The sequence below is a fragment of the Poecilia latipinna genome, unplaced genomic scaffold (genome assembly GCF_001443285.1).
Source record: "Poecilia latipinna isolate Pla-1442-1.1 unplaced genomic scaffold, P_latipinna-1.0 Scaffold4126, whole genome shotgun sequence".
NCBI classification, from domain to species: domain Eukaryota; kingdom Metazoa; phylum Chordata; class Actinopteri; order Cyprinodontiformes; family Poeciliidae; genus Poecilia; species Poecilia latipinna.
This window is the reverse complement of record NW_015116742.1, coordinates 4544-30201: the sequence shown is the minus strand read 5'-3', so window position 1 is coordinate 30201 and position 25658 is coordinate 4544. Positions and strand designations below refer to the sequence as shown.

The window sequence follows — 25658 nt, the reverse complement described above, 5'->3', positions numbered from 1 at the left end:
CACACACACACACACACACACAGGACATTTTTCTAGCTTCACAAGGACTTTGCTTTGACTTCTTTTTTCATTCATTTCCACGGCCCAGCCCTGATCCTTACTCTAACCCTAACTACTAGCCGTAAACCCTAAACCTAAACCAGACCTAAACTCAAACCATGCTTTACACAAGGGAGGCGATGCAACAACAATCGTTTGCTTTTCTCCAGCCAAGCAACCCGCAAAATTCACACACAAAACGTTGAGTTCATGCATGTAGACGTGCGACACGACAGAAGAAAGTCGAAAAGTTTTCAGCTTTAGTTGCTGCCGTTGCTATCATGTTCCTTGTGTTGGGATCACCCCAACTGAAAACTGAACTTCCCTGTATGTGGAAACCTAACTGCTGAGCCAAAAACATGACTACTCCTTATGGGACCCAAGATTTAGGCCTAATAAGGAGCAGTGGCTCCTGCTAATGTATTACCTGCTGGAAAAATTTTCCTTGCAACACGAGAAATGCTTAAACACACACACAACCTCTCATGTGTATCATGTTGTTTATCAGAGCCCAATTCTAAGTTTCTTTATTATTATTTTTTGTCATACTGAAGATGCATGACTTTAGTGGCTCAAAGATAAACCAATCTGTGGGACTGCAGGTTTTAATAACAAAAATCCAACCCAAATAATAAACATTTATTTGTTTTCACACGTATCTTAACTTCATAAATACACCCAAAATAAAGAAGCAGGTGCATCAACTGTTCTGGAAGGATGATCAATTTCTGGAAACTGCAGTGCTTTAAATTCAGCAGTCTACTTGTTGTGATTATTCTCTGTCGTTGTGCCCCACAGGAGGAGGGTGTGTGTGTTGCTGCCGACCTGCATAAGAAGTTGGACCCAGCGGCTGAGGCAGCGTTAAGGGCCGCGCTCAGAGATTTTTGTTTGGATGCCAGGTAAATCCGGCAGAGCTCTCGCTGCTCCAGCAGCCGAGCATCTGAGGCTTGCAGCAACGAATCATTTCATTATGTTTATCCACCATGTTGGGATAACAGAGTTTGCCTATTCATTTATTGTTCAGCATAATCTCTACTAAATCTAAATGTTTCTAAAATTATGCTCAGAGATTTCAGTTTATAACTTGCAAATTTCCACACCTGGCAGGTATTCAAAGAAAAAAAAAATGATCAGATGTTGGTGATATTTTTTTACAGTCGTGTCCAAAGACGTCACCTCAAATTATAATGGAACCACTGTGTGAAAATACTGACTTTCTTTAGTACGGAAATGACCGTGAGGAGAGGAACAAGTTTGATACACATTTTATTGCCACATTATAACATTAAATCCACTTCCAGCCTTTCAATTTACTCTTGGGCAAAGCATCACCAGATAAGTTTGTATTTTTACCCACTTTAGGACTTTTGTAATGACATCAATTCATTTATGCTATACTGCATTTTTCAACCCTAGTCATTACCAGTGTATGGCAATGATTTGGGTTAATGTAACTCTAAGCTCAACCAAATCTTTGTTCACCATCATTGTTGTTTTTTTTTTCCTTCACTGCTTACTGCTGTTGCTCCACCACTAATTAAAACACGACAACCAGGCGCTTTTCTTGCAACATTCATTCAGTTAATCAACAATCAAACCACCTACAGCTGTCACAACCAAAAGTTTTTTGTTTTTTTCTTCATTGGTTTCTAGTATCATCGTGGAGGAGGAGTTTTGTTCTGTTCTTTAAGATGCGTTGTGCGTTTTACAGGAATTTTATTGCCACTGCGGAGGCCAAACTGAAGGCAGAGCTGAAGAGCAGCTACCTGACAATCCTGGACAAGAAACGTCTGACCATGTGCAAACAAGAGCTGGTGAGGCTGGCAGCGCCTGTCGGGGGAAGGTTCATCTAGATATCAATGGAAAATCTTTGAGTTTTAATCAACTGATGCCAGAATCATACCTTTTTAATTTAATATCTGATCAATGATTAGGATTTAACACATATATGGTCATGGAAAACAGTCACTCCCCCTCTTACAGATTTATTCAAGTCTTGTTTTTATTTTCTTCTGTTAAATATTTCATTTAGAATACACTCAGAGTATTGATTGCTTAATTACTTTTGAAGCCCAGTTAGAGAGTAGTTTCTCTAGTGTGCAGATAGCAGGCTCAGTTGAGTGCCCCCTCCTGGTAGAGGCAATAAATAAACTATTATGCATGTAGAGGTGCTGATTTCAGAAAGAAATCTGCAGTGGCCTTTTAAATTTTTTCCAGAGCTGTTAGTCGCGGTACGGTAACATGAATATTTGATGTGGTATGTCTCTGCTCGAGTTCAAATAGTTGGTCATTTTCGAACCATTTTCCAATATTGTTTTCAAAAACGTGTGTTGCAGAAAATCAACTGAAGTGCCAATTTATTTGACCAACTGCTCAACACTGTCTCCAGCTACAATAATCAATAAAAAGGTTACTTTATGCTGGCTCTCTGTAGATCTTTCAGGATATCCTCCATGCCTTACGTTTACCAAGGCCATTTACACTGGGCCTTTTGGCACCTGCACAGGAGTTCAGAGCAAAATAAAGGGTCTATTAATTTGTTCTTCTGTTGCGGTCAGACTAAATAAGTATGACTTTAATGGCTCTAAAGAAATGTTTTATTGGACAACAGGTGAGTATGGACTTACTCTGTGTTCTCCAGCAAAGTGTTTTGGCAAAGCATTAGCAGAGCACAGCACATACATGCATGCGTGTTGCAGGAGAGTATGGTAGGAGAGGCCGAGATGCTGGGAGAGAGGAAAACAGCAGCAAGAGGAGTGAAAGAAATGCTAGAAGAAGCAACTAAGCTAGCGCAAAAGCTACGCTTCCTCGTGGAGGAGGTGAGAAAAGTTTTAACAGCGTCTGACTGATATGTTTACCATGGTGTCCTAACTTTTCTTGATCACATACACATCCTCACATTGCAGCCCCAACACACGGTCCCAGACATGTTTGTGTGGTTGCTAAGCAATAACAAACGTGTTGCATACGCCAGACTTCGAACCAGAGACCTGCTTTACTCCAGCAACCGGGAGGCCAGAGGAATTCTCTGTGGGAAGATAGTAACACTGTTTCTGAAGGTTAGAACATGCATAGTGCACACTGCTCCTTTAAATGTTGCACAACTGGTAGGGGAAAAAAAAAAAAAAAAAAAAAAACCTCCAAATGTTCTGTATCTGACTGTGTGCTTGTGTGAGCAGCCTCCAGGGAAGCGACCTGCAGCATTGTCGGTCCAAGCCAAGCTGGACGTGTACCTGTGGTTTGGAGCTTGCTCCGACTCCAGCCATATGCTGGATGACCTGCCTGCAGGATACAGTCGAGCCACAGAGGGCGCTGACACCAACAGCCCTCCTTCTTACCTGCTTTGCATGGGTGAGGAAGAAGCACCAGTATGTCCATTGTTTAATAGTAGATCATAATTTCTTCTAGCTGAATGTAACAGACAGAAGTCAGAGTTCTTGGTCCCATTAAGGAAGCTTAGAGAAAAACACAGAGAATGCCAGAAACCTCGCTGGCTTTCTCTGAACCTTCGGTTTAGGCTGGAGTTTCCACTTTCCTTTAGCAATTTAAACTGAGGACCTAGTGAGGCTTTCAAACCACTGATTACCAACTAACTCCTCTCTGCTCAACAAATATCTGTCTTTTAATCACACATTCCAACACCTTCACTTCAATCCTCCACTCGTACACACCGTGCGCCACGGATGTCACTTCCACACATCATGTTTGAAACTTTAATTTTAACCTTAATTTGTGCTGAATAAACTCTTACACACGGCGTGACCTCCGACGAGCAAGGAAAAACTAAGATATGAATGTCTATTATCTTAAAACCACTGTCAGCATCGACTGATTTCTGCATCATTTGACTATTGCTCTTTTGGTGACTTTGGCTCGCCGTGATCGCCGACATTCACGTTCGTCAGGTGAATGTCGGCGCATGGCAGAGCTTGTGGTTGGACCTGCTGTGTTTGTTTCTGCAGAGCAGCACAAGTTCCAGCTGCGGTGCCACATGTATCAGGCTCGAGGTCTGATCGCCGCAGACAACACGGGGCTGTCCGACCCATTTGCGCGGGTCACGTTTCTCTCACACAGCCAAACCACCAATGTAAGTGTGTGTTTACGTATTGTTGGACCCGGCTCACCTGACTGGGGTTTTCATGGCAACCTGACTTACAACACTTTAAAATCAAACCAAACTGAAGAGCTTAGTTTGTTCTAAACAAACCTGTTGCGGTATTTCTGGTCTTTGTGTCTGACCTCGGTCTTCCTGTTTTGTGTGTGTTGTCAGATCATCAGTCAGACTCTCAGTCCTACATGGAACCATTGTTTGCCAATGAGCTCCGTTCTGTTAAGTGGAGACCTGCAGCACATCCAGGAGGAGCCTCCTCACGTTGTTGTTGAGGTCTACGATGATGACGCTCTGGTAATCCCACCGCAAGACACGTGATTCAGACGAGTCTCTTAGTTTCTGCCATCTCTGAACCCCTTCCTGCTCTGTGCTCTGTGCAGGGAAAAGCAGAGTACCTGGGAGCCACGGTGGCAGTCCCTGAGGTGCGCTTGGCCTCTGAGCCCTACACCCCACCTCTTCTGCAGTACAGCCCACTTCACTGTGGCAGCCAGTCAGGAGGAGACCTGCTGGCTGCATTCGAACTGCTGCAGGTTAGCCTCTCGGGTCACTTTCATGGCCAAAGGTGTGTGAAACGGTGATAATAGTGATGCAGAGTCTCATTTCCATGAACCTTTGATAACAGCAATGAGCGGCACTCCTTTAGTCTTCTCACCATGATTAGCCAAACATCTGACTGTCTTTTTTTGTGATCAAGAGAAATGTTTAGAAGAGACTGGTAGTTGTCCCAAGCGGATACAATAAGGGTCAGCGACTCCAGACGGTGACAAAATTCCACTCTGGAACTTTGTCTGGCGTCTCATAAGCTGGGCTTCCATTACAAATGTGCGTAAACTTTTTTCTGTATTCCCGCTAATGCTGATAAAACACAACTAATTTGCAAGTGCAATAAACTAAAATCACACGTGAATAAGCTTGTTCATGTGATAAGTCATTAAACATCATGGCAAAGATGGATGTGTTCATAATTCAGTCATGGTGCTGTAGCGCTCTTCCTGTCAGCCATCTGAGGAGACGCCGGCGTCTTATTCAGGTGTTGCAGCGACGAACTCCTTATACATGGGAGCAGCTACACATGCGATGTTTTGGGGAAATTGTAGTCTGTAATTTTTTCAGAGTTATGGATTCAACACGTGAGAACGACACACAATTTTTTATGAACTGTGCAATGCTGTGAGAGCTCTGGTGGAGCCAGCTGCACGTTGTCAGAAAAACCATCGTGCTACTACTTCTGGTCTTCTTTGTCGTTTTCACCAGTAGTAACATGTGATATGACATCACATAAGTCAATCAGATGTGAGTAGTGTCACATCTATTTCAATGCAACCAAAAAAAAAATCACCTCATCCCAGTGCTACATTTGATCAACAAATGTATTTTTTTCTAAAATTGTTGTTTCCTTTAAGCAATTTTTTTTTTTTGTAATTTCAATTTGCACAATTTTAAGGTTAATGGAAATGTAGCTGTAGACAAAACTTTAAAAAAAAAAAAAAACAAACAAAAAAAAACACCTCTTTAGCTGTTTAAAACTTCAACAGAGGTAACTGGCTCACACCATTGTGATCACGCTAATCCAGAATGAATTTTTCCATCTTCTAGATTTCAGAGTCTGGCCAGATGAGTCTGCCAGAGTTAGAAGAACAGGAAGGAGGCATTTATACTGTTCCTGCCAACATCAGGCCAGTTCTCAGCACCTACAGGCTGGAGGTTTGTCTGCTTTAATCACAAGGGGGTTGAGAGGATCTTCAGGATGTCCTTTTAAAACAGATGTTGATGTTTCCTATTAGGTTTTGTTCTGGGGGCTGAGGGAGCTAAAGAAGGTTCAGCTCCTGTCTGTCGATCGGCCACAGGTCTAAGAAATTCTCTTACTTTTAAGGGAATCAGAATTACATAGATATTTCATTGCTGTCATAATTTTTGCATTTGGTGTATTTCCTAAATGTATAACAACAATTTTTCTAACGAATACGCTTTTAGAAAAAAAAAAGACTTTAAGATGTTCGTCTTCTCCAGGTGTTCATAGAGTGTGCGGGTAAAACTCTGCGCTCCTCAGTCATCCAGAAGTACAAATCCAACCCAAACTTCACCACACTGTTAGATGCCATAGAGCTGGTAAGATCAACACACCTGGAACACATATAAACTACGTCAGCACAGCAGGAGAGCTTCAGAACTTAGCTGGTCGAGGAGGAACACATCATGTTAGGCAATATGTCAAAACATTCCAATTACAAAATCACTTTCAAGTATAAATTAGCAAGTTAATGTCACTGAGTGAAATAAGAATTTGATCCATTACAACCCAAGCAGAACTGTGGCTCCTGTAGATGGGCCGTGTTCCCATCTGGTGCACGGCAATGCAGATATGGTCCTCCAGTCAGGATGTCTGTACAGTACAGTTGTCCACAGGACACATTTACTGAGCACTTTAAATTTCTTTGTCCACTCTGTTGTGTGGCAGGAGTTACCAGAAAACGAACACCTCCATCCTCCTCTCAGCATCACCGTCGTTGACTGGCGGGCCTTTGGCCGCAGCACACTGGTTGGAAACCACATCATCAACAACCTCAAGGCCTTCAAGTACACTCCCCCTCCCACTCCCCCTCACACAGTTCAGTTACACAAACCACCTGAGGTCACACACACCCCAAGACCCTCCCTGACACCAGAGCCACACAGCATTAAGGGTAATGATTGTTTATAACTTTGTGCCCTGTTTTTATTAGCTGTCAAAGCAGTTCATTCGTTATCGTTTCCCATCAATGATAAAAGGTCACCAAGTGTAACACTTTAAAGATAAAGAACTTGGATTTTACATTTATGACAAGATGCAAAATAAAAACAAAGAAAACCCCATGACTGAGTAGACTATTTAAAAAAAATCACAATTAGTCAAAAAGGACTACAAAGGTATATAAAAATAAGACAATTATGGAAATGACAATGATTGCTCAACTTTTTCAACAGGATCAAAAATGACCCAAATTTGATCAGAAAAGTGCCAAAAAGATTTAGATAAATGCTGCTCCTCTAGTTTTGGTGTTATTTTCAGTTCAGCTTTCATTCAAAACAAGATTCATAAGTTCATTCACTCATTCATTCATTGATTCTAAGAGAACCCATTCGGTCTGGTTTTAGTTTAAGTAAACCCAGAGAGAGAACGAGGAAGTTTATTCTATCCATCATATTGAGTAGGAACAATATCCAAACATCTCTCTGCCCGGCTTTCTGACCAGACGCCTGGACAGAGACTTAAAGAGGAGCAGCAAAACCAAATGACTTAAAAAAATCTAAACAACCAAAGCATCATGATTCAGTCTAAAGACATTAAAGAGCAGCTGAGAAACGGCCAGTAAAGCCTATCAGCCTACAAAGGCTTATGAAGCCATTTCTAAGGCTTTGGAGCTGAACTGAACCACAGTGAGAACCATTGTGCTTGACTGCATGGACTAGACTGATTTGAATTGAGTCGACCAATATAACTGCTTCCATTAAGTGTGTTGAGATGGCGTTTGTTGTAAGTTAGTGGTGTAGAAATAGAAGTGAACTGAACTGTGGTTGACAGGGCTGTCTCAGGAAGCTATGGAGACCCGTTCAACTGTGACCCTAACTAACCAGGACTTCCTCATAACTGTGGAGGATGAAGCTCCGCTTCCAGCTCCGCCCACACCAAGGCCACAACCCAAGAAGAAAAAGGTGTAATTCACATGCAAAAGAACAAGTGGTCACATTACTTGCGCCAGCTCCAAAATCGATCCTTTCTGAATATTTTTCAAACAGGAGAGGAGCTCAAAGAGCATCCACCGGTCCACTAAGAGGAGGAGGCGAACCATTGCTGACGAGTCTGCAGAGTCCGTCATTGACTGGTGGTCCAAATACTACGCTTCTGTGGACAAACAGGTGACTCTGACCGCCAGGTTTGTGCAGAAACATTATAATCTAATCATTTTAAGAGATGTCCATTTGAGCTGCCTGTGTTTATTCCAGGCTAAACAGAAGGACAGCTTCCAACTACCTAGTGTGTTTGACAAAGGTAAGAAATTCTCATCCACTCTCAGTATCTTTGTTTTATGTTGCCAGGTCCAACATATTTCAATCCTCCTGTTAAAGAAAGCTCTTAGGTGGCTCATATAAGAAGCATGTACTGTTTGGTTGACTGATCTCTCCAGAAATCTGTTAGGCCATTTTGACATCATGCAGATGCTTTGGTCCACTGGTCTTCTGACTGTTACCAACACTCACAAACGATTCTCTCTCCTGGTGTGGGCAACACTGAAGAGAATACTGTGTAACAGACAAAGGTTTGCCTGTACCACACAGATCATTTTTAATACAAAAAAAGTGTCAATCAATTAATCACGTTAATTTACTAAGGGGGCAGTATTATGTGTTTTCCAGCCATATGGTAGTTTTATAGCACTATCAAGTAGCTGTGACCTAAACAAATGCTAAAACATAACTTAAAAAATTTTGACTTTGCAATTTAACAGCTTGAAATTGGGTCACTGTCTCTTTAAGAAAATTACCCCTGCTCTTTCTGACACTCCGTTCTCAGCAATCATCACATTAACATCGCTCTATTTAGTGTTTACAAGCGTTTGTGGGCGCACTGGAATGAGGTTCACATAATGAGCCCTGCAGATGTACGGTTCCACCCGGTGGTTGCTAATCGCTGCTGCTGCTAGTTTGAAGGAGCTGAGTGGGTGAGTTGGGAGGGAGGTGGGCTCTGTAAGGTGGAAGCTTGCCTTGGAAGCTGCAGTTCCCAGGAGGAGCTACATGTGGAAAGCGGTGCTTGATTCCCCCAAGAGTTTTACAAACCCAAATGGGAGGTTCAAGGATTTCTAAAACATGCATGAAAGAATCAAATCAACACTCCAGGTATGTTTTTAATGAGAGAATCATATTATAACATGATATAAAGCTAAGAAAAGATAATTTTACACAATTCTGTCCCTTTAATGTTCTGACTCCAAAGGAAAATGTTCCAGATACAAGTACCTGAAATGAGCTTTCCCCATTTGGTGGCTGAACCTTCCCTTAGGAGTTAGAGGCAGGGTGATGATTGGGTCATTCAGAAGGAGTTTGGGGTAGAGCTGTTGCTCCTCGACAGACTTCTGCTCAGGAGGTTTCGGTTTCTCCCTCCTGAGCTGGAAGTTTTCCAAACACATCCCATGTGGAAGAGACCTTGTGGCAGACCCATGTTCGTGTTTGCAAAGGGAACAAAAACGTCACGAACAATCTCCATGCATGTAGTGGATGTTTCCTGCTGAGGCGATCCAGGGGCGGAGCATCAAGTACTAGAGAGTGTCATCTTTTCTATTTAGCTTAAAGTGATCCAACACTTTTGACACTTTTTGTCTCTTTCTTGGCAAAGGTTCTTTCTGTTCTTCCTCTTCTCTCTCCACAGCTGCTATTAGCACTTAGCATTCATCAACGGCTTGCATAACACAAATAATTATCCGGTCAGAACATAGTACGCCAAATAGTAAAACATAATTTAATAAGAAACTGTCAGTTTCAGCAAATATGTAAATATAATGATAAAAGTTCCATCCTGCAGCTTTAAATGACGTTTTACTGCTTCACAAGCTCATTTCCTCAGCAGCAGCCAAGAGACTAGAGGCTACACCTTTTGGATCATTTAAGAATAACAAAAAAAAAAAAATGAATGGAAGCATTTCTTCAATGACACGGTTTCATTTAGAATATCATATTTTTAACCTCATGATATCTGATGAGGTCCCCTGACCCACACTGTTGTGCATTGCAGCTTCACCATACCACAGCTTGCTCAGCGATGGAGTAGACTCTCTGGGTAAGGACTTAGACATGCAGTTGGAGGAGTTCTTGTCATGCACATCCAGCATCTGGCTTTGTTCACTTCCTGGGGAGAAATCTTCTGCTTGGTCACTGAATGACATCTGCAGGATTTGGGGACTGACTGAATCTTTGTGGTTTCCATGGTACAGCTGCAGACACATGTAGACACCCAAGGCCTTCGGCCGTTGCACTATGAATGTGAATGTACTGGATGTGGTTCTGTCACTGAACAATCTGCATGGTATTTGTAGTTTTTGTGGGCAGAATTATGCCCACAAAAACCAGTTTAAAACAAACAAACTGGTTTGTTCTTCCACTTGAAGAGTCGCGGTGGATTGTATAAACTCTGACACATGACTGGCAGGTCTGTGAACGAGGCTTTATGTATGTGTGTGCACGTTGTTGTGTTTGTCGCTGTGTTCTGTGTCAGTGTTTGTCACCGAACACATCCTGTGTGCTCTGCCACAGTCAGCAGCCAATCAGATGGAGACAAGAAGAAGAAACAGAAAGGAAAGGAGACACTGGAGCTCAGCTATGTCTTACCTACTAAAATCGCAAAACTCCAGGTAAAACGCCAAGGACATAAGCACCAAGTTGGTCTTTAGTTTATGCTTAGAATACCAATGAACTTACAATATACAAAAGAAAACTTTTTAACACAATACTAGGTCATCAACAGAAACAAAAGTTTTTTGTTCCTTGGAATTTGAATGCATAGTGCATGTCTCTGAGCAGCACATACACACCTCAAAGCAATGGATGTACCATGCTCATTATTTATTCTTTATTGTCATTGTAACAATGAAACATTGATTAAAAAATAATGGAAAACTAAGACATAAAAGCTGGACAAGGTCAAATTGACCACTTGGCAGCATTCAACGGGGAATGTTGAATGCTGGGTAAAAACTGTTCCTCTGTCTGTTGGTTTGTGTATAATAATAGATTTCAGGTCCTGAAACATAAAACCGTAGGTTTCTTTCTTACCCTTTGTGGTTGTGATCTGGCCTGTGCAGCTGTACAGTAAGGAGCTGGAGGCAGAGTTTGGTCCATTTGATGATTGGGTCAGCACATACGAGCTGTTCAGGGGGAAGGCCAATGAGGACGAGGGAACGTCCGATGAGAGATTTGTTGGGAAGTTCAAGGTGAGTTCCTCTACAGGTGCTGCTACGAGACATGGATTAAAATATATGTTAATCTAGTCATTTATTTCTTTTTTATTCCGCTCATTTAGGGTCGATTCTGCCTCTATAAGCTAAGTGATGAAGACGAGGAGGACGGGGAAGACGTCGTGGACACAGGTCACTACAGGGTGAACAGAGGAATCCCCCCAAACACTTCAGTCCAAGTTCTCATCCGGGTTTACATCGTCTCTGTGAGTCCAGCTCCGTTCTGCTCTTTGTTTTTTTAAATGACATAAAGCTTTAGATCCCTGCCGTCTTCCCAGGCGTCCAACCTGCATCCAGCCGACCCAGATGGGAAGGCCGACCCTTACATTTTTCTTCGCCTTGGGAAAAATGAAATCAAAGACAGAGATAACTACATACCAAAACAGCTGAACCCTGTTTTTGGACGGTACGCGACTGATCTGTTGAACGTCTGAACGTTGTCCAGTTGGGATTCGTGTTCTCAGACGGCTCTCTCCTCCAGGTCCTTTGAAATGCAGGCCACGTTTCCTCAGGAGTCTCTGCTGTCGTTGCTCATTTATGACTATGACCTGGTGGGAGGCGACGACCTGATTGGAGAGACTCGCATTGATCTGGAGAACCGCTTTTACAGCAGGCACAGAGCTACATGTGGACTGCCTAGCGAGTACAGTCTGTAAGTTCAGGTGCTTTAGGTGTTCAGTTCGGGGTGAGGGGGCGGAGTTTAGGTCAGAGCGTTACCTAGAGCCCCGTAGAGTACGGTACAAATACGGAGATGTAGCTGTCCACCTAATCTGACAGGCCAGGCAAGGCAGGGAGAACATTAACCAGAGAGCAACCAGGAGATCCATGGTGACTCTGGAGGAGCTGCACAGATGCACAGCTCAGGTAGGAAAACACATGGACAGGACAACCATTAGTCACACACTTAATAAATCTGATATGTCTGGTGGAGATAAAAGAAGGAAGTCATAAAAGAGAGTGATGAGAAGAAAGGAGTAAAATAAAAGGAAGAAAACCTGTTAGACGCTGCAGCAGGTGTCAGACTGGAATGGACATTCACTTTCCAGTACAGCAATGTGACTAAACAAACAGCCAGAGCAAAATGAAGCGGTTAGGACCAAAAGCACATGCACGTGTTGCAATGACCCTTCAGTTAACAACCACAGCTGGTTTGCAAAGAATTGGCAAACATTTCAGTGATTAGATGTATAAATATGATAAGCTCTAAAAAAAAAAAAAAAAATCTGAAAGACTTTCAGCTGTGATTAAAATGAAAGCTGGTTTTAGAAATTGACTGAATACAAAAGGCATGTCACGTTTAAGCTGCTTTTAAAATGTATCCCAAAGTTCTGCCTTGTGTTGGCCTGTCACCTAAAAATCCCCGGTATGTGGCGGATGTTCAAGTCACCGAATTAAGTCCTGCTGTGAGTGACTGAGCGCCTCTCTTTGACCGCAGAGGGGGTTACAACGCCTGGAGAGACAGCCTGAAGCCGTCAGAGCTGCTGGCAAAAATGTGCAGAGACAACGGAGTGGACGGTCCTCATTTCAGTCCAGGACGCATCACCGTGGCTGACAAAGTCTTCACAGGGAAGACTCTCTACATGCACGACGGTAACGACGACTCACACAAGTTCTGGATGTTTTGAGATGGACTTAGAACGTCATCGGTGAACTTGCACAAATGCTGTGCTGTGTTCATTCAATTCAAAAGTTCTTTATTCATCCCAAAGGAAGGTTAAATGCTGTCACTCATAAAATCCAAGTACCTTCAAAGTCTTCATTTTAATGTGTTTTTTTCATGTTGGATATGAGCCTCAGCCATGATGATGGGTAGAAGAGATGGATTAAACTACTGCAGCCTCTGTTTTAGCTCAGCTTTGGGATTTGGGGTCAGAGTTCAGATTTTACTGTTTTTGAGCTTTTTGGATTCTAATCATCTTCTTCTGGTTGTACAAACATTACTTCTACTAGTACTGCTGCCACGGTTATGCACCATACAGCTGTCTGTAGGTTAAAAGAAAGAGGAAAAATCCTTCCAGCTGCACAGCATCCAGAACCAGAGGGAACAAATGTCTCAACCAAAGACATTATGAAGAAAAGTCCACAAGAAACAATCACACCTAGCATAACAAAGCCCTCTTCATTAGGCATGCTGGTGTTGTGCACAATATTTACCAGCATTTCATCTTTCACCAGTATTGCTCTGATGCACTGTATTGTCAAAAGTTTGCTTTGGAACTTTGCAAATGGCCCACAAATGTGTTTATGGGAATTTGTACCGTTCTTCCACAAGTAGTTTTAAATGTAGCTGTTGGAGAAAATAGCCCGATTCATAGTCTTCTCTAATTCATTACACATTTGTTCTGTTGAGTTGTGGTTAAGACTCTGGGCAAGTTTCCAATCACCTTGTAATAACACCCCAAATGCTGGTTATTTGGTAGCAACAAAGTCCATGATGCCACATGCTGGAACTCACTCAGCTCCTGAGCTCAATGCAGTCATTTCCAAAATATTTTTAGAAGCATCCTGCTTCTAGACGTTGAAGCGATTAGAATTGCTGAATTCCGTCATTTGGATGAATGAGTGAATACTTTTGGTATTAAACTATGTTGTAAAGGACGATAGATCTGCTGCCACTCTGTGCAAGTAATCGTTTGCATTTCTCCACGCCGTAGACGAGCCGGTGGAGTCGTACGAGCACCTGTCTCTGAAGGTCCTGCACCGCTGGGCAGAGATCCCAGCTGTGGGATGCAAACTGGTACCAGAACACATCGAGACCAGAACTCTGTACAACAAAGCCCGGCCTGGAATGGATCAGGTACGTCAAATCAAATGAGTTTTTTTTTTTTTTTTATAATGCGGGTGCTTGATATTCCCATCACTTTTCAACATGTTTTTATATTGCAACCACCATTTTCCTTCCTCTTCACAATTACTCACTACTTTGTTTTGGTCTATCATATGAAATACAGTGATTTGTGGTAGTGATATGACAAAATGTGAAAAAAAAAAATCGAAATAAACATTTCCTATTCACTTTATGAAAAACCAGCTGCTGCACATGAGAAAACAAATAAAAAGATTCTATTCAAAAAGGTGAAAATATTCAGTCAGCAATAGTCCTGCTGTCTCACTAGCACCAATAGTTTAAAGTACAGTGGGCAAGTTAGATTGGCTTGAAAAGTGTGTGTGTGGGGGAGGGGGGGGGGGTGGATTTCAACTGAGAAAGAAGAGTGCATTTATGAAAAGCTATGTATCATTTCTGTACTAATGTTCTTCTCAACTTGAACGTCATGAATCGACCATCACTGTTTAGGCCATCAGACATTTGTTCAGATTAAGAGAGACGGTTTATAAAACAGAAAATACATACTTGTGGTTTCAGTTGGTGCAGTTATAAGTAAATCTGAGTGTAATTTATGTAATGTAGACATGCTTGGCGCGGAAAGGGAAAATGATGGGACCAAAAACGTCGGAGCCCCGTGGCACTTCAAAAGAAACAAAACGTCAGAAGAAGAAACTTTAACATAAAGTCAACTAGAGAGGTCAAGTCAATCGTTTTGCTCCCGATTGGGACGTCGTAATGATCTGATCTACTGAGTCAAATGGAGCTGTGGTCTAAAACTAAGTATGACTGTAATTGACTGATTGCTGGAAAATGTTCCATAAACATGTTTAAATGGGTAATTTATGTGAGAATCTTTGCAACTAGAATGAAAAAAAGGACTGCAGCTTCTATAAATTCCACTCTTTATAATATTACAGAAAGAAATGGATTTTTGAAACTGGAATAAGGCAGCAGCTCCAGACTGTGTCAGCCAGTCCCTTGTTGCTATTATAACAACTATCTGCTACTACAGGAGAAGAGTCTATTGCTGTGTAGGACATTTGCTCTTATTCCAGTACCTATGAAAGCTTATCCATAATGGAGTTTTTTCTCCTGTAAATTCAACACAACTCATCCTTATTTACTGAGTCAGAAACCCAGAAAAGACCCTGCAGTCCCCTGGATCAATGGATAACTGATAAACAGACCTCAGTTGTTGTCTGACCAGATAGCCAGTGGCACCGGAGCACCACAGGGTTCTGTACTTTCCCCACTCCTTTTCACTCCAGACTTTCAGTACAATGCACAGTCTCTTTATCTGCAGAACTACTCGGATGACATCATCAGATGTATCAGAGACAGACGAGAAGCTGAGTAGAGAGCCGGCGGAGCACTTAATGCCAATCATCATTACCATCATCGGTCTGGGGAAACTTTGCTTTGTCTAGACTTGGAGGACTTTCCTTAAACCACTGAGTCATAGCAGCAAGTCCTTCAGTAGAATCTCTGTGATCACAGGGTCAGGCAGCCTCAGGTTATGAAGCAGGACGATGATCGACAGGAAGTCCACCTCAAAAAAGAAGGCCTAGTTAAAGCTCATAGTTAAAACCAGTTGAAGTTCTGTGACTTGGTCATAAAAACTTTCATGTGTGCAGCAAACGAAGCTCTCTGTGTGTGTTTGTGTGTGCAGGGTCAGGTCCAGATGTGGGTGGACATGTTCCCAATGGACTTACCACATCCAGGACCGCCAGTGGACATTTCTCCAAGAAAACCAAAAGGGTGAGCTTTGACTGTTTTCTAACAGCAGACCTGGTCAGAGGGGGTTGGGGATGGGGAAGGTTAACCCGTTGATCTGTTAACAGGTACGAACTGCGAATCATCATCTGGAATACAGAAGATGTGATTCTGGAAGACACTAACTTCCTGACCGGTCAACAGTCCAGCGACATCTACATCAAAGGGTACAAACACACCATCTCCCCCTGCATCACTTTATTTTGCACAATTTGTTTCCTAAAGATTTATAATCCCTGTTGAGCAATGTGGTTTCTACAAAAATATCCTGCTATAAAAGGAAGCTGATGAACTTAATGACATTTCTTCTCCCTCTGTTGAAAAATACATGAAAATCCTGAAGCTGTGATTTCCCTCAGTCGGGTTGGGGTCATCAGCTGTCAAGTTTTTAGAACTTTGAATGTTCCTTTATTGCACTTTACACGTGTCAACCACACACATTGGTAGGAGGACAGACTTTGAAAAAAAAATTAAATTCAGAATTCTGCTCTTTTTCATACATGGCTTCATGTTTTTTTTTTCTAATTTACAACAAATTGTTAGTTTTCTTGTAGAACTACTGATCCTGAGCCCAGCTTCTCTCTCTTTCTGTGTAGCTGGCTGAAAGGTCTGGAAGATGACCGCCAGGAAACCGATGTCCACTATAACTCTCTGACCGGAGAGGGAAACTTCAACTGGCGCTTTGTGTTCCCCTTTAGCTACCTGCCTGCTGAAAAGGTACACACACACACACACACACACATAACGAACCATGACGGGACACGGATGATGATGTTTTATACCAGGAGTTGTGGGGTTCTAGAGGTCTGGACCTGGTTTCTTCCTCAGGTGGTGGTGGTGAAGAAGAGGGAGCACATCTTCTCTCTGGACAAAACTGAGCAGAAACTTCCTGCCATCCTCATCCTGCAGGTCTGGGACTTTGAAACGCTCTCCTCTGATGACTTCCTAGGTGGGTGTGTATGACGTGTGTGTATGTGTGTGTCTGTGTGTGTGTGTGTGTGTGTGTGCGTGTCTCATGTGTTTGGTTGTGTGCATTCAGGCACGCTGGAGTTGGACCTCCATGCATTTCCCCGTGGAGCAAAAACAGCCAAGTCGTGTAAGGCTGACATGTTGACGGAAGTGACAGACAGAATCTCCATCTTCCAGCAGAAGAGAGCTCGAGGCTGGTGGCCTTTCAGCAAGTCTGGAGAGCTCACGGTACCCCCCCCCCCCCCACCACCACCACCCCCACACACACAACCACAGAAACCAACAGACAGTCCAGAACTGCTCACCACTGACTTGGAAATCCTGCAGGGAAAAGTGGAGGCAGAGTTCCACCTGGTGACAGCTGAAGAGGCTGAGAAGAATCCTGTTGGCAAAGCGCGGAAGGAGCCGGAGCCGCTGCCCAAACCAAAGTAAGAGTGATGATGAAGGGCGTGTGCTTGTTCCACAAAACTGGATTTGAGAATTTGGCAAAACGAAAAAAAATACTTAATAGTTTAATTTTTGCCTGTAAAAGTCCATGTGACATTTAAATACAAAAACAGCTACAAACGTACAAGTTTAGTTTTTTATCTGAAGGATACAAGATTGGAAACACTCAAACTACCAACCCCGAGTTGAACTTGGTAAGGTGCTGCTGAAGCTGACCTTCAGGTGACCTTTAGTTGGACTGACTGATGGATGGTTCAGCAAAACTGACCACAAACCAGTTGCTTCAGTGATCCACTCAGGACTGAAATATAGTAATAATAATAATAATAATAATAATAGTAATTATTATTATTATTACTGCACCAAGATACTCATTAAAATTATTAGAACTTAAGAAACATTTTGGATGAGGTGAAATGTCTTCAACAAGCAAGAAAGAAATCAATTTTCCTTCCATTGGAATATTTATGATTATGTACTGGATTACTTGTAATCTACAACAACCAACCTCTGCTGCTTTTATAGAATAGAATAGACTTTATTGATCCCCAAGGGGGAATAGCCTATTTGTTGACCCGCTGCTCCATCTAAGGTATTAAATATTAATTATACAATAATAACCATAAGAAAAATAGTTTATAATGTACATATATATGCCTAAGATTGAAGAGGTAATATGACATGACTCAATGTAAATAGGTAAAAGGCATGCACATGCAAATATGTTAATCTATAAATAAATTATAAATGAGTACAGAGTAAATGAGAATCAAGTAACTCAGACTTGAGCATTGTAAAGCCTAATTGCTTAAAATAATTTTGAAACTTTCTCTGCCACACTTTTGTGCTTTGAAACCACCGGCTTCATTTGTGACCGTCAGTCGGCATCCGGTTAACTGTTTGATGTCCGTCCATTTCATTGAGACTCAGCGGTAGAAAAATCAAACCTCGCTGCCGTTTCTACATCTGCTGTAGACAACAGAGAGGAGCACAGTCAGAAACACTGACCACTAAACCGAGTGTGTTTGTCCTCCAGCCGCCCCGACACGTCCTTCTCCTGGTTTGTCAACCCTTTCAAGTGTTTTTTCCACCTGGTGTGGCGCAACTACAAGAAGTACATCATCATCGCCCTGGTCCTGCTGATCACTGTGCTGTTCCTGGCCCTGCTGTTCTACACGCTGCCAGGAGCCATCTCTCAGAAGATTATCAACGGATAACGGGAAATACATTTACATATTCAGCCCCGTCAGTCTGATTTGTGTGATGTAAAAATGTAAACTGATGTCTCAAACACCCAGAGGCAAAAAAAAAAAAAAAAAATAACCTGCTTGACTGCTGATGTAGTTTAGCAAACAACTCAGGACAGGACAGAACCTTCAGAGTATCATGACAAGGAGCCGTGAAAACCTTTTGCTGGACGTTCTGCTCAGGTAAAATGAACGAGCCCTGCTTTTTGTGTTCCGACTCCATGTTTTGTACAAACCAACTCCACATTGCGGTGAATAACAACAACAACACTGGTTGGCACTGGGAAAGCTTTTGAAATGAACACAGAGAACACAGTTTGAGGAAAACAATATTTATTGGAATTAACTTTTTTATTATCAACACTAAGCATGTAGAGCAGGAGTGCTCAGGTCCAGTCCTCTGGAGCCACCGTCCTGCAACGTTTGGATGCATCCTTAACTCCAACAGACCTCGATCAAATGGCTGAATTCCCTCACCAGCAGTCACTCGGCTCTGAACAGGCCTGGTAACGAGACATTCATTTGATTCAGGTGTGTTGGAGCATCTGAAAGTTGCATCCTGGTAGCTCTGGAGGACTGGAGTTGAGCATCCCTGATGCAGAGTAACATTAGTGATACTTTGAATAATGCATCCCATGATTCACTGTATTGTAAAAAAAACAAAAAAAAAAAACAGATTAGAAACATGTTCATTTAATGCATTATTTAACATGCTTTGAATCACAGATTGTGCCTGTAGGGAAGCGTTTCACAACCTGTGCTTTTGTACGTGGTTAAGGTGCTTTTTTTTGCTCTAAAATAAACTCCATGCTAGCATGCTGACTCTGCTGTGTTCTACATGAAGTTCACTGTGACATATGAACATCTGTCAGTGACGTGGCCCGCGGTGACTGGCTGACGTGATCATAGGAGGAGGAAGATGATGAAGATGATGATGATGATGTCACAGTGTGATCGTGCGGGGCCCCAATGTGGCCCCGCACGATCAGGGAGCGTGCGGGGCTCCCTGATCGTGCCGGCAGGATGGCGGGAACGGAGTTTCCAGACGCGGCGCTGAGGAAGCTGCTGGTGTGAGGAGATGCTGAGTTCTGTCTCTGCTGGCTGTTGGATGCTGAAACGCAAGACGTGTCACCAGGACACAATTCTCAGAGAACAGTCCTGCAGACAAATGTCACCAAACTGCTTCTGCTCCTCATGGAGCCAAAGTGGTGCAGCACTTAGCGATCACTTTTCTGCCATTAGTAATTTGCTTACTAAATTTATATCTACTATATGTTAGAACTATGTTCAAGCGAGCCATTCTACTTGACTCAAGATCTGCCTGACAGCATAAACAAAGTTTTATGCTGCAGGAAGAGGCAAAAGGTTTTTGAGAGTTTTGTTGTACTTACAATCTGTGAATGATGTGTTAATATAATCTCTCAGTTCATCTCTGACTTACTGTCACAGGTAACATTTAACTGCTAACTGTCATGCATGGACATGTATTTACAGAAAGAGCTTAGAGGGTTTTTAAGTCATGTTCCATCTAATGGGATGGAAAAAAAGTCGCCAGATGAAATCTGCTTTATTCACTTTTACACAGACATACTTTTCCCTACTTGATGTCATGTAATAGTCCCTGGTTGATGTGGAGAGAAACACAAATTGAGCTATTTAAGTTCTTTAGTGATGAAAAATACTTTGTGTGTCCAATCTATCTCCTATTTTTTTTCTTTTTCTTCTCTCTGTGTGTAGATTTTGAAAGGGGTTTAATGAGGAAAAAAATATGGCAAAATTCTTTGCAAATATTTGTAGTGCCACAAAAACATTGATTTTAATTGCAAAAAAAAAAAAAAAAATCACAAACCCTAAGAGGACTGATTTGTTCATTTGTTATGTCAGTACATATTGCCAAATATTTAAAATCCTGATCTAAGTGGATGTAGAAGCGTAAAAAGCATTAACACAGCCCTATTGGAAATAGTCTGCTGTATCTGCAATAAAAGTGTAATCATGTCTCATCTTACCACGAGGGGCGCTGTGCTGCTGATGCTGCTGATACTGCCTGCTGACAGAAACACCAGCCTGAGAGAGAACTGCAGCGCCCCCTGGAGCCTGACAAAGAAACAAAACATGGAATTATTATTGCATCTTGATTTGTATTTCCTGTTGAGAGAAAAAAAAAATTAGCACTGCCGCAGCAATAAATGTTTTTGCTCTTTTTTTTTTCTTCTACACAATACTGTGAAACTCTGTTCTGCAAATCAAGAGAGCATGTGCTTTGATGGGGCTTTTAAAGTTTGATAAAAATCAAATAAATGTTAGGGACGCACACATCCAAATCTGGAAATGCTATAAACAAATTCATATTGAGAAGTTTGCTTGTGTGCAGGACAGCTGATGTGTCACAGTTTAAGAAGCCGGTTTGGACTAACCTGAGTCTGGCTAAGACAGGCCTGGAGTTTTCTCTTGGCTCTCCACCTGGCTACCCTGAGCCTGGTCTTCTCTCGCCGCTCACGCACCTTCAACGACACGTCCTCATCATAACCCGGTACGACGTTTCCAGAGCATTAAAAAAACAAACAAACAAAAAAAAAAACCACATATTTGTCCCAGGATTGAAAAGCTAACTGACCAGGTCTGCCAGCAGCGGCTGAGGCAAGCTTTTCTCCAGCTCCCGCCGCCTGTTCAGGTTTCTCCTCCGCAGCTCGTTCCGCCGCAGTTTGTATTCTTCGTACAGACTCAGGTCTTTGGTCCAGGGCCGCACCGCCTGGCGGGACAGAACGCCGGGCTGCAAGGCTGCAGCGGAGGGCAGGGAGCCGGCCAACTGAGGCAGAGCATCTGAGAGGGAACACACAACATGTTCATCCCATTATGGAAGATTTTGTTTTTTTACAGATCATACTTCTGTCTAGTCTTACGTGTTCTGTTTATAAATACCCTAAGCAAAGCAGTGCTGTTATTTTTGTTGTATTGCTTACTGTGCAGTGACAATAAATACATATAATCTAATAAAAACTCACACACACACACACACACACACACACACACACACAGATCTACTCACAGATGCAGGATCCAGCTGGGCTGAAATCGGACCCAAGGTGGATCTGACCTGCTGACGGTTGTGTTGGCTCGGCCACCAGCCTTTGGGTCTGCAGGAGCAGAAAGAAAGAGAATCTACATCCTGTTGACTGTTTTTCACTCTGGTGACGAAGGACCGCATCTGAGGACGTCTGTGTGTTAATGTGGCGGCACTGATCTCAGATGGCGACATCATCATCACCAGGTATGAACGTGATTATTGGTATTTATTTCCAAATGTACTTTCTACTGGAGTACACAGTGTTACCACAAGGGGGCAAACTTTGAATTGGAGTTAGTCCTTCTACCCACATCCCATAATCCCCTCCCATCACCTTCCCACAGCTTTGGAAGCCGTTGGAGGGGGTGATGGGAGTGTTCCCACAAACAGCGCTACATGTTGTTAAGTTACAGGAAATTTGTGATCACGGAATCCCAAAGCATGACTGTGTCAACCTAAAAACAAAAGCAGGATGATTTCTAACACAGCCGGCGCTACGGCCGCAGAATGTAAATGAAATTTGGATTTGGAAAGTATTTCCTCCACAACAGTGAACAGGTGAGCAGAGACTATTGGTCACCTCTGGCTGTGGGGCTGGACCGCGTTGTGTCTGGCAGTCCAGCAGCAGGGTGGCCATCACTTCCTGTTCCTCTGCTGGCTCCTCCTTAATACAGATCACTTCCTCCTCCTCCTCTTGCGACGGCTGGACCTCCTGCTTCACCTGAAGACAATCGGCACCATCTCAGGAATATTTCAAGATTCTAATTTGAATCCTTAAGTATTTCTGTGAATAATATACTGGAATTTAGAAGTATGATCAAAAACAATGTTCCGAGCAGAACAGACTCAGGTGAAACAAAGCGCACCTGCAACACTGAATAAGGGATTTTGTGGCACCTTTCCTCTATGAATCATTATATATATAAAATCAGGTTGATATACTGATACAAACCTGATTAGCAACATTTAAAAAAAGGCCACATCTTTTCTTAAAGATGTAAATATCTGGTTTCAATCCAAGGTAAACCTTTTCCTGTCCAGCTTAAAACAAAACATGAGCTAATTACTGGATGTGTGCTGTCACCTCTGGAGCAGAAGGGGGCAGCATGGAGCTGTCAACATCTGGGGACAGTGTGACAGGCGCTGGCTGTTGCCCTGACAACAGCGTCAGGGTCCTAATGGAATCAGGAGCCTCGGCACATCGTTCTGCTGGAGGCTGCATACTGATGGTCCATTCCACCTGGTCCACATCCTCCCTCTGAGGTCCATCATGCACCGAGTGATGAAATAAAACTGCATGAGAAGCAAAGAGGTTTTAGTCCGGAACCCGTCTGACCATTAGACGAACTTACAATTTATCATCCAGCAAAATTTGTTATCGTGCCAGGCCTGCCTGTACCTGCGCTGCTGTCCACAGACTCGCCCCCGGTGAGTGTGAGTGGAAGCAGCAGGTCCGATGAGTCGGAGCTCGTCGCATCCGAAGGACCGCAAACTCTGACTGCTCGTCTGCTTGTGCTGTCTGACGAGGTGCATTCTGGGAACAAAACAGAAGCCAGCAATGAGACTCCGAAGGCGCCGAGGCAAAACGTACACGCCTCGAACGTTCACACCTTGGCTGCTGCTAAACAGTACTTCCTCCGCAGATTTGTGAGCTGGACGGGGCACGGGCAGCTCTGCCTTGCCCCTCTGCATGCGGGTGAAGGCGGGCGGCTGGATGTGGATCAGAGCGGAGGCCGACGCCCTCTGCTGCAGCTCCTCCTCCACTCCCTGCCTGTAGTACTTGAGCTTCAGCTCGGTGTAGCGCAGCTTGGCTCGGATGTTGTCGTTCTCCTTCTCCTTCAGGGCCTTCTCCCTCTGCAGCGCCATCACGTCCCTCTTCATCACCACCACCTGAGCCTTCAGCTCCTCGAACTTCACTCCAACCACTTTGAGCATCTCGGCCAGCACCGTCTCCACCGCCGTGTTCACGGCTCGCTCCACCACCGTGCCCATCTGACCCCGGATCAGAGACACGGCTATGCTCACATCCATCTGAAAGAGCTACCTGCATGTAAACAGCAGTTTAGAGGAGAAAGAAAATATTTACATCGGTTAAATAATATGAATGCATGTAAAGTAAAATAATGACTGAGGTTATCTTGGTGGCCGTCTACTCATCGGGGCTGCAGTTTTCTGGCTGATTACAAATCTTTAAAAAGCCAATACAGATTTTTCGTTGTGACCTGGTGGGCAGGTCAGCCGGTCAGCCCTCTATTACAGCAGAGCAAAAGGGGACAGAGATTTTCAGACCTTCATGGAGGTAGATTAGATCAATAACAATGTAATAAGTATTAGCTTGACTGCCGAGCAACCAAAATTAAGAAATCAGGACGGATTTATCGGTGCATCCCCACTACTGATACAGTGGAAAACAAATATGCAGATTTCAGAAATCTAGAAATGATTCCACTAAGTGAGAAAGTATCTCCTTCTGAGGATAAATGAGCATGGTTCTTACCCAAAACACCCCTTTTTACAAAAAAAAGATTGATTGAAAATTGTGATAAATTTGCACACAATCCTTCTGATAAAAAATATTGATATCACTATTCTATAGAACTCAGTAGGTGTTTTAATTTCTCTTTTAAATAACCATCTATATTCAAAATGCCTTTCTATTGGGAGCAAAGTGTAACCAACGTCAAATTAAGATTATTTCCAAATACAAGGTATTTGTTCCCAACCAGCAACTCTAATCAAAGTAAAACTTTAACTTTTTAAATGTGGTAAAAAGTTATAATGTATTTATTGAACTGAAATAAATCAAATTTTTTAGGTGTTTGATCTTCTGCTCAATAATCAGAGGTAATCAATAAATTGTTTGCTGATTTTAATCACTAGTTCATTTACTGGTGCTTCCTCGCTCATCATTAAATTACAAACTTATGAGCAAACTATTACATGTAAGGATGACTGATTCAGATAACTTCAGTCAGAAGAAGAAGAAGAAGAAGAAGAAGAAGAAGAAGAAGAAGAAGAAGAAGGGTCTTTGTAATTGTTATCATATACATTAGTTTTATTTTTGCTTTTTAAAGCACCTTGCAATGAAAAATGCTCTAAAAATAAATTATTTACTTAGATTGCTTTTTAAAATTGTGGTCAAATGACCTAAAACTGCTCCTGCTCCAAATGTAGTTAAGGTCTTTAATGCCATCTGGCGGTCAGAATCTGAATGGCATCCCGTTGAGTTTTAACAGAATATTTCTATCAGTACTTGAAATACAGTAGGATGAACCACAAAGGGATTAGACTTGTTGCAATGTAATTACAATAGCTTATTTAGCAGTAGCATTATCGATAAAACGTTATTCCAAATGATCCCCGATGTCTCCAATTTGAATCCCAACAAAATTTGTTTTTGCGCAATAATCAAATAAATAACCTAATTTAGTAGCTGAAGGCAAAAACGCAACTACGATAAAGAAATCCAGGCAGAAAGGGACTGTAGTTTGTTACAGAATGAAGAAATTCTGAATAATAGACATTGAGAGAAAGTTATTATTCACCTTACATACTTGACAACTTTATTATTTGTGCTTTTGGATAATTGCAGCCGGCGTTTTTCGATATTCAACATGATAGTTAACAGGCTTCTGAAAGGCGTGTTGACATGGAGAGAGCTGCTCGTTTCAATTCGGTGAGAAATGTTCAATTTCTGCGTCCCGGAAGCGTCTCCATCCAGTAAGGAAACACACCGTTACAAAGAATACTGTCTGCGCTTATTTTATAAAGGTACTATTGATGCCTTTGCAGCTGCAAACTTATTTACGGATAAGGTCGTTTGACCGTATCCGTAAATAAGTTTGCAGTCGTAAATATGTTTAAAGTCTCAGACTGCAAACATATTTGCAATTTTGAAATTAAGTAATGTATAAAATGAAGCTTCTTTTCAAATTCCTTTACGTTAGAGCTCCTCACAGCTAAATAAGCTTCCTCTGTTTCTAATGGCGACAGCTTTACTTACCGTCAATATTCTCACACCAAGAGGCTCTATCGCTTCTAATCAATCACTGCCTTACACTAACATTTATTTAGTCTAAAAACATTGTAAATAAATGAAAGACAGCTTTTTAAAAAAATGATATAGCCATGCATCAGCTGTTATGCAAAAGATTCTTCTTCTCGCTTGTTTTTTTTTTCTTCTTCTTGTGGT

The 25658-nt window shown here is 42.4% G+C and overlaps 2 protein-coding genes across 3 annotated transcripts; one reads left to right on the top strand and one right to left on the bottom strand.

The window, feature by feature from the left end:
• Positions 1-1756: 1756 nt before the first annotated feature.
• LOC106942226 (fer-1-like protein 6) lies at positions 1757-19059 on the top strand. Its single transcript, XM_015025457.1, has 28 exons — positions 1757-1853; positions 2739-2858; positions 2946-3098; positions 3219-3390; positions 4002-4126; positions 4310-4444; positions 4531-4680; positions 5747-5854; positions 5935-5997; positions 6161-6259; positions 6609-6834; positions 7713-7843; positions 7928-8047; positions 8135-8180; positions 10436-10533; positions 10984-11112; positions 11202-11342; positions 11415-11542; positions 11618-11788; positions 12572-12726; positions 13791-13933; positions 15633-15721; positions 15805-15903; positions 16333-16453; positions 16565-16685; positions 16776-16933; positions 17033-17133; positions 18189-19059. Exons 1-28 carry the CDS (start codon positions 1836-1838, stop codon positions 18367-18369), a joined length of 3501 nt encoding a protein of 1166 aa, XP_014880943.1. The 5' UTR covers positions 1757-1835; the 3' UTR covers positions 18370-19059.
• LOC106942228 (uncharacterized) lies at positions 19048-25658 on the bottom strand. Of its 2 annotated transcripts, none has more exons than XM_015025458.1 (10): positions 25466-25658; positions 23077-23506; positions 22866-23000; positions 22551-22759; positions 22047-22187; positions 21449-21536; positions 21017-21222; positions 20817-20903; positions 20409-20496; positions 19048-19510 (listed from the first exon to the last, which is right to left on the bottom strand). In XM_015025458.1, exons 2-10 carry the CDS (start codon positions 23495-23497, stop codon positions 19245-19247), a joined length of 1641 nt encoding a protein of 546 aa, XP_014880944.1. In that variant the 5' UTR covers positions 23498-23506; positions 25466-25658; the 3' UTR covers positions 19048-19244. The 2 variants fall into 2 exon arrangements, with proteins under 2 accessions (XP_014880944.1, XP_014880945.1); XM_015025459.1 differs by having other exon boundaries at positions 23077-23510; positions 25470-25658.

Excerpts from the sequence above, each read along its gene's own strand:
- LOC106942226 (XM_015025457.1), top strand. Across the intron at positions 7,844-7,927 it reads CACAACCCAAGAAGAAAAAG|GAGAGGAGCTCAAAGAGCAT; the intron begins GTGTAATTCACA and ends TTTTTCAAACAG. Across the intron at positions 11,343-11,414 it reads TCCGGGTTTACATCGTCTCT|GCGTCCAACCTGCATCCAGC; the intron begins GTGAGTCCAGCT and ends CCGTCTTCCCAG.
- LOC106942228 (XM_015025458.1), bottom strand. The coding sequence starts at position 23,497 with ATGGATGTGAGCATAGCCGTGTCTCTGATCCGGGGTCAGATGGGCACG. Across the intron at positions 22,760-22,865 it reads GTCTGTGGACAGCAGCGCAG|TTTTATTTCATCACTCGGTG; the intron begins GTACAGGCAGGC and ends CTTCTCATGCAG. Across the intron at positions 21,537-22,046 it reads GTCCAGCCCCACAGCCAGAG|ACCCAAAGGCTGGTGGCCGA; the intron begins GTGACCAATAGT and ends CTGCTCCTGCAG.